Consider the following 9,159-nt stretch of genomic DNA (forward strand, 5'->3'; position numbering starts at 1 on the left):
TGCCGCTCAATAGTAAGTGCGTGAGTTGGTTTCCTCCCCTCAGCGGCCTTTGCACCCCTCAATGGAGCCAACGTGGGTTTCTGAGTGCCGCTCAGCGGTAAACTGCCGCTGAGCGCTGGTTGCAGCTTCTTCTTTTGCACTTTTTGATGTCTTTTCTGATTCCATTTCCATCCTTCTTCACTTCTTTCACCAAATTCACCTTAAAACCTGCATAAAACACTGAAATCAAGCATAAACCTGTCCAGCTCTCTTATTTCTAAAAATATAACCAAAAACATGATTTCAAGCTAGTTTCTAAGTGTTAAAGGTTGCTTTTAGTATCAAATTTAAGCATGAAAATAACAGTTTTTCAATTGTTATCGTCTACTTCTTTTTTTTGTCCAGATTTCTTGAGAACTGTGTAATTCGGTTTGTTTTCTCGTGAGTCTTTGTTTCCTGTGTGCTCAGTTTCTGTCACTTCCCTGATGTCCTTTGAACTATTCCCTGATTTGCGTCTTGATTTTGCCCAGGAGTGCAAAAGACTAAGTGTGGTCTATTTTGATAAGTCAATATTTTCTCGATTTCACTTAGCTTATTGTACCGAATTTAATCAGGGAATTGCGCTTGAATGACCAGTATTTTCCCATTATTCCTAATTGTGCTTAATTTGATCAAAAATTCGTATTTTAATTAATTTGAATTATCTAAGCTAATTATTTGCATTATTAATTGCAGAGAAAATTGTTGGATAATATTTGGGACATTTGGAGGTCAAAATAAATGCCACACCAAATATACTTTAAACTAAGATGACAGAGGAGGTGTGGATTTCATTTTTTGGGGGTGCACAATGAGAAGTAACTCACATCCACGTCTTGGAGTGTGAGGGAAGAAAGCACTGTCACGGCTGGAACTGCAGCTGGAAGGCATTGATTATTCTTAGAAGCTCACGACACATGTGGCAGTAGAGTAGCACACACCATTCGGAGATGGCCCATGAGGAGGTCCAGCAAGTGGAGGGGTTGCGAAAAGAAGCTGGTCCAGCACACTCCACGCCCACGTCTAGCTGCTGACTTCATGTTGAAAAGGAAGAAGGGTGCACGGCCTGCACACATCCAGCATTGGAGAAAGGAGACATGTAAGACCTTGGAAATTTAACCCAAAAACCCACCTGTCAAATCTCATTAATTACTCCTAAAACCCTGCTCAGTTGCATTAAAAACGCACTCACAAACTCTGACGCACAATTGCCAAGTGTCAAAATGGAACATTCTGAAGTCAGTGAGTGGAGGGCAGGTGTCAGCAGAAGAGCGCACGACCGGTTGGACGTGGGGCAAACAAAAATGATTTCTGAAAAACCTGCCACACTCTTCTGCACGCACCGTCTTCCTCCCCAAACTCTGAATATCCATTTTCTCCTCCTTCTCTCTAGAAACCTCTTCCTTCTCTCTACTAAAACTTACCCTTTCTCTTCTCTGTTCATCATTCAGAAACCATAGAAGTACTCCCGACGCCGTGAGCTTCAATTTGGACCGAACAGATCCAGATTCTGAAACTGGTAAGTTTCTCGACCTTCGCCGTTCGTTTCTGGGTTACATGCAAAACCAAGATTTGGTTGCATGCAAGGGTATAATCTAAATTCTTCTGTATTTTCTGATGGTTAGACTTAGTTGGAGAAATTAAGAAAAATCATTGAGGGTAGAAAGCTGTAGTTGGACGAATCAAAATCATAGTCTTAGGACGTTCACCACTGATCAAGGTAAGGGAAGCTTATTTAATTTAATTCGTATGTGTGTATTGTGCTGTATGAACGTTCTGTGTGTGGTTTGAAGTATGATCTGTATTATTTGATTTTTGGTATATGATTATGATTATGAGTTGATGTATGAGAAGTATGAAATGTGCTATGATATGAGTATTTGAAAGTATGAAAGTTTATGCTGAGAAATGAGTTTAATGTAAATGAAACTTTGAATATGAATTTCTATGATAATGAACGTTCGTCATTGAATGGTCCTTGACCGTTCGGTGTTGTTACCAAACTTCTTTGAAATTGAATTCTTTCATTTGGAAAGAATTCTAGTTGAGGACGAACGCCCTCTTTTATTAGTGCTACGTTTAAGCGTTCGGCCAACGTAGATATCCTGAGTGTTGTGTGAGGAATTGAGAAACTTTTAAACATAATTGGATACTTAGTCATTCTGAATTCTATCTTCATCATCCTGTAATAACCTTACTTCTATTTATAATTATGAGTTCAAATCAGCGATGGGTCTCGACCCAAAGCGTACGTATTGAGTGGCGCTCGGTCTTATACCGAACGCTCGTCTTTGTCGATAATTATCAAATGGGTAGAAATAGCGTTCGTCCAAATTTCTATAAATCAGTATACTGCGTTCAGTCATTGACTGGCAGTCGGTCTCTCTAATTGAATTGTTCTCGGTATGGTCGTCTTCTCGTCTTGAGGTGTCTTCATCTATTTGGATTCGGCCTAGAGCCTTCTTACTTAAATTATTCCTTGAGTAATGATTTGATCTTCCTAGAGTCAGTTCATTCAACTGATTCGAGTAGAAAATGACGTTCGGTAAATCTGATGTGTCGGTTTTATTCGGTTCTGAAACGAGAATCTCTCGGTCTAGTTATTCACGTTCGTCCTCGTTATGAAGAGGGCTGAACGCTCGTTATTTTATGTAAATGTAATGAAAGACGAAAATGAGGTTAAAGTGAAGAATGATAATGAACGAACAGTATACGAGATGAAATCATGATTGTGGATTTTTGAACGAGCGTTCCAGGGAGGAACGACTCATGTATGGATGAATATGAATATGGAATTTTGTAAAGTATGACTGTGGGCATGCTAGTGCTGGCTGTTCATCCTGATGTTCCGTGAGTACTCGTCCTCACGTAGAGGAGGGTAGGTCATGTGTGGGAACGGCAGGAGGTCCGAGTCCTTAGGGGTACTTTGGATAGGGCTAACCTCGGATGGCAGTTGATGTGATTATTCCAGTTACTACATCACCCGGGTGCAAGAACGCCTGTAGCTACACAGATTCATACAGTCCGGACGGTCCGTCTATTGATAGATTTCGTATGGTTTTATATGTGTTGAACTATTCTTGTGTTGTTGAAATGTTTGATTTAAATGTTGATGTATGAATTAAATTACATAAGCTTACCCTTCATTTTTCCTTGTGTTGTCTCTTGTCCCTGTACGTCCGTCCTGTCAATGCAATGATCATCAGTGTGGATGTGAGCAGAAGGCGAGGCATTGCTAGAAGATGTAATTGAAGAGGAGAATCTGGTAGACGTGGAAGTCAAGGCCGAGCCTTAGAGCGTTCGTTTGTTTAGATGTTAGTTAATTAGTTTTGATTTTTGAACGTTCGGTTATTTGGTTTGTAAAACCGTTCGTCCCTGACTCTTATTATTTCTGTAGTATTGTAGTAAATTCTGTACTTAAAGCCGTTTGGTTTATGAACTCTAATCTTAGTGTAAAGACTGCACTGTTTGATTATGAAATGTAATTAATTCTAATTTATGGTTATTACTGTATTTTGGGATGTTACATTAGTGGTATCAGAGCAATTTTGTTCTCTTAAGGACACTGTAGGTTATGAGTACACTATGTTTTTGTTGTGTGCTTAATGTGTGTTTAATGAGTTATTTTTCAACTCTTTGAACATGACTAACGCTCGTTTTTCTCTGTTTCCCAGAGAACAAATGGCACCTAGACTCCCTCCTCCACCACAGCCCAATGAACCTGATGCGCCCAACAACACTAGGTTGTTAGAAACGGTGATCGATAGGTTACAACAGCAGAATACTACATTGATGGCACAGAACGCTACCCTAATGCAGCAGAACGAGAATGCTTTGCAGAGTTTGGAGGCCTCTCGCGCCAACTCTGAAGCTACACAGAGGCAATTGATGGAGATCCTTGCTGCTACAAGAAACACACCGGGAGCGTCCTCTTCCAACGTTACCCAACATGCTGAGTGGAGCTTGGAGAGTTTCCTTCAGCATCACCCCGCAAAATTCAGTGGGAAATGCCTTCCTGACGAGGCTGATCAGTGGCTGAGAGATATGGAACGGATCTACAATGCCAAGAGGTGCCCCGATGATAATAGACTCGCTTTCACGGAATATATGCTGACTGGAGAGGCCAGTCACTGGTGGACGAGCTTGAAGATGATCTTAGCAGACACTCAAAGTCCCATCACATGGGAAGTATTCAGAAGCAAGTTTTATGAAGAATACTTTCCAGACAGCGTTCGTTTTGCCAAGGAAGTGGAGTTTCTGCAACTGGTTCAAGGTGGAATGTTTGTTTCTGAATATACGAACAAGTTCAAGCACTTGGTTTGTTTCAACACTATGGCTACCAGTGAGGAGTGGCAATGCATAAAGTTTGAAAATGGGCTGAGGAGTGATTTGAAGGTGTTAATTTCCAGCCTGTGTATTCAGTCATTTCCTGCAATGGTTGAGAGGGCCAAAGTATTGGAGAAGAATATGGCAGAAGCAGAACAACATAAGAAGCAACAACAGGTGGTTAGGGGATCGATCGTATCAAGAAGCAATAATAATCTGAGAAGGACCCCCTACACTCGTCCAAATCAACCAACAAATTCAAGTGGTTCTCAAGCGGTGGTCACTGTTGGACAGTCTGGGCAACCAGGAAACGTGACCTGTTTCCAATGTGGAGGACCGCATTACCTCTCGTCATGTCCTCAATTGATGGGAGGAAAATTCTGCGCTCGTTGTAGAAGAAATGGACATCTGTAACATGAGTGCAACATGGGAGGACGAGCAGTAATGAGACCACCAAACGCTGGAAGGAATCAGCCAAGAAGTGGACGAGCCCAAGCGGTTGGGCGTGTATACGGAATAACGGGCGCTGAGGCAGCAAGCTTAGGTACACTCATCACCAGCACCTGCTCAGTATATGGTAGATCTTCCTGTGTATTGTATGATTCGGGAGCAACACATTCCTTCATCTCGAAGGCATGCGTTGGCAAACTGGGTTTAGAAGTGAGAGAGATGCAGTTCGTCCTGGTGGTGTGATGGACAAATTTATGAACACCGAAATACGGCGTCACAAACTTGTTTTACAATCGGCAAGTATGACCGAATCGTTTCAAGTAATAAACTTGGTAAGACCAAGTATCGTTCTCCCAAAGGACTCACGACCTAGTTTTGTTATGTAATTCGTTGATTAGCTAAGACTTAAGAACGAAATAATTGGATTTTACTATGCAAAAGACGAAAATAAACATGTATGCATGAGGATGATCAATGGCTAAAACAAAATACAAATACTTTCAATGGAATATATGGATGAGTATGTTGTTGGGGTTCATCAATTTCATCTTATCCACTCTCATATATTTTAGGAATTCAACATTCAATTCATCATTGTTAATGCCACTCTCTAAATTACCTTTCAAGAAGGCTTCTCCCTAATTACGAGTTCATACGATTCCTAGCATCCCTAATAATTAGTTTATTCAGCGCAGGAGCTTAACGGCAACCAATATACTATTGGGAGAAATTCCCCAGATCTAGACTTCCCCGTACGTTTCCGTATCGACAAAATCAATAATCATGCAGTGAATGGAAAAAAAAACAAAGCAAGCATTGAGCAAAGAAGAAAAACCCTAACTAATGATGAAAGAAAGCATAGGTCTTAAATGTAAGATGTAAAAACAAATTCCATATATGAGAGTTTCATAAGACTACATTGATTCCCCAACAACAATACAAGGTTTAGTTCACCATATTCATGGTGAAACTAGATGAACAATAATGAAATAAGGAAAGATAAAACCCTAAAAAGGTTAAGAGGTAGCCTGAGCATCCAAGATCCTCCTTCAAAGGGGTGGAAGAGAGAGTATTTGCTTCGTCATAGCCAAAGATACCAACCCTAGGAAACCCTAAAGCTTATATACTATTCATAAATTACAGAAAAATTAGGCCCAAGCCCATAAGTGTGCCGCTCAGCGGTAAAGTGACGCTCAGCGGTAAAGTACCGCTCAGCGGTAAAGTACCGCTCAGCGGTAAGTGCGCGAGCTCGGTTCTTCCCCTCAGCGGCCATTTTGCCCCGCAAAGCGGTAGTTGCGGCTCCTCCTTTTGCACTTTTTGATGTCTTTTCTGATTTCATCTCTCTCCTTCTTCACTTCTTTCACAAAATTCACCTTAAAACCTGCACAAAAACACTGAAATCAAGCATAAACCTGTCCAGCTCTCTTATTTATGAAAATATGAGTAAAAACATGATTTCAAGCTAGTTTCTAAGCATAAAAGTTGCTTTTAATATCAATTTTAAGCATGAAAATAATAGTTTTTCAACTGTTATCACAACCCCAAACTTAGAACTTTGCTTGTCCTCAAGCAAACAAGATGTAACTCAATCTTCCACCAATTCATATGATGGTTCACTCATTCAAAAATCTTCTTTTTAAGATAAGTAAAAACTTCAATCAAACTTATGACCAAGATTTCAATCAAGATGTGCACATGCTTTAGTGTTCACAAATTCATTTAATATCCAACAAATGCTATTTTTCATGAATGATCAATCAATTAAGCATGGATGTTTATGTGCTCATGGAATACTTCCTCACCAGGTAAAGTGTTTCACTCAAACACAAGTGTATAAGAGGTAATCACTCATTCACTCCACTATCACAAAGTCACATGAATCAACTTTGCCTTTCATTTAACCACAATCAAAAACATTAAAAAGCATGCATCATCACAAGGACTTTTCAATGGCTTATAACGTGGCTGGGCTAACAAGAAAATTGGTTTTTTTGGATCACAAAATCCTTGAGTTAAGAGAATCATAACAACACAATTATTCTTATTTTTCCCAACTCTCTTTTGCATTGAGCTTTGCTTTTTCTTTTCTTTTCTTGTCTTTTTAATTTTCTTTTCATATTCTTAATTCTTAGCTCTTAGCTCAATGCTTTTCCTTTTTCATGCTTTCCCAACAACCCCAAACTTGAACATTTATCAATACCACACAAGATTTTCTACTTAACTCAAGGTAAAGCTTTTCAAGGGTTTTCAATTTATGTTCAAGGCTAAGGGTTCAAAGGATAGAACACAAAGTGTTCTCTTTTAATGGGCTACTTTATGAATTTGGCCAATACAAAGGATTCCAACAAACGGCCTTGATCATATGATGCAAAACAAGCAATTGATTCAATCATAGAAAACCTGGGCAAAATCATTCATGTTTCCAAAGTAATAGCATTCAATCAATAAAAACTCTGGAGCTCAAAACCTCACATATAAGCTCATTCATATTTGACATACACATCCTGCTTAATTTCACAATCACAATCATAAAATCCTGCATTTGTTCACAAAGCTTGTGAATCACCTGTATAAGCATTTTATGTGCACATCTATCTTAACATCAATCAATCAATAATCATCATCAAGCATTACTTATCACACAATCACAGTCAATAGCAAACCATCATAACAAACCAGGTTTCCAATAGAGTACATCAATCCTAATCTAAAACACAAAAGTAAATACGTACAAAACACTGGGTTGCCTCCCAGTAAGCGCTTGTTTAACGTCACGAGCCTGACCCAGACTTTCAAGGATCAACCAACAGCATCATTGTGGACAATTGTTGCACTTCTCCCCCTAGATAGGGCTTGAGACGTTGACCATTCACCACCCAACTTTTCTGTGGATCAGCAGCAGCTGGATCAAATATTTCAATTGCTCCATGCGGATGCACTTCTTTTATTACAAATGGTCCTGACCATTTTGACTTCAGCTTCCCAGGAAATATCTTCAATCTTGAATTGAACAATAGTACTTGTTGTCCTGGATTGAAAACTCTATTCACCAACCTCTTGTCATGATAAAATTTGATTTTGTCTTTGTAAGCCTTGGATGAATCATATGCATGTAATCGCATTTCTTCAAGTTCCAAAATCTGCCTTCTGCGTGTGCATTGAGTTTCATAGGGATCAAAATTCAAGAATTTCAAAGCCCATAACGCTCTATGCTCCAATTCGACTGGCAAATGACATGCTTTCCCATAGACTAATTGAAACGGTGATAATCCCATAGACGTCTTCATTGCTGTCCTATAAGCCCAAAGAGCATCATCCAATTTGAGAGACCAATCCTTTCTCGATGTAGTCACTGTTTTTTCCAGGATCCTTTTTATCTCCCTGTTAGACACCTCAGCTTGTCCATTGGTTTGTGGATGATAAGGTACAGCTACCTTATGTTTCACTCCATAGTGTTTGAGTACTTTCTCTAGCTGATAATTGCAAAAATGAGATCCTCCATCACTAATCAACACTCTTGGAGTGCCAAAACATGAGAATATCTGCCTCTTCAAGAATTTAATTACTGTGCTAGCATCATTTTTAGGACAAGCTAATGCTTCCACCCATTTACTCACATAATCTACTGCTACCAGAATATATTCATTGTTGAAAGATGGAGGGAAGGGTCCAACAAAGTCAATACCCCAGCAATCAAAAACCTCAACCTCTAAAATACCTTGTAAGGGCATCTCATGACGTTTAGTAATCGTCCCTGCTCTTTGACATTTATCACAATTTCTAGCATGATTATGGGCATCTTTAAATAAGGTTGGCCAATAAAATCCTGATTGAAGGACTTTTGCTGCTGTTCTTTCTCCATTAAAATGTCCTCCATAAGGTGAATCATGACAATGCCAGAGAATTCCTTCTGCTTCTTCATTTGTCACACATCTCCTCAGAAGATTATCTGCTCCAATCTTGAACAAATAAGGATCATCCCAAACAAACTGCTTGGCATCATGCAAAAATTTCTTTCTTTGTTGCCAAGTTAAGTCTTTCGGCATGACCCTTGCAGCTTTGAAATTAGCCATATCAGCAAACCAGGGCCTCTGCTGAATATACATGAGTGTTTCATCTGAAAAAGATTCCCAGATTTCGGATTCCTTGCTAGTGACCTCATTGTCGACTAACCGTGACAAATGATTAGCAATCAAGTTCTCACTTCCTTTCTTATCACGAATTTCTACATCAAATTCTTGCAACAGTAGTACCCATCTAATCAACGTGGCTTAGAATCTGGCTTTGTTAGCAAATATTTGATAGCTGCATGATCTGTGTAGACAATCACCTTAGATCCAATAAGATAAGGTCGGAATTTCTCTA

The 9,159-nt window shown here is 39.5% G+C and overlaps 1 protein-coding gene across 1 annotated transcript; it reads left to right on the forward strand.

The window, feature by feature from the left end:
• The first annotated feature begins 3,699 nt into the window (after positions 1-3,699).
• Positions 3,700-4,758, forward strand: LOC108334895 (uncharacterized). The gene has a single exon (XM_017570820.1). It carries the CDS (start codon positions 3,700-3,702, stop codon positions 4,756-4,758), a length of 1,059 nt encoding a protein of 352 aa, XP_017426309.1.
• Positions 4,759-9,159: the final 4,401 nt, after the last annotated feature.

This window comes from Vigna angularis, chromosome 10, assembly GCF_016808095.1.
Source record: "Vigna angularis cultivar LongXiaoDou No.4 chromosome 10, ASM1680809v1, whole genome shotgun sequence".
NCBI classification, from domain to species: Eukaryota; Viridiplantae; Streptophyta; class Magnoliopsida; order Fabales; family Fabaceae; genus Vigna; species Vigna angularis.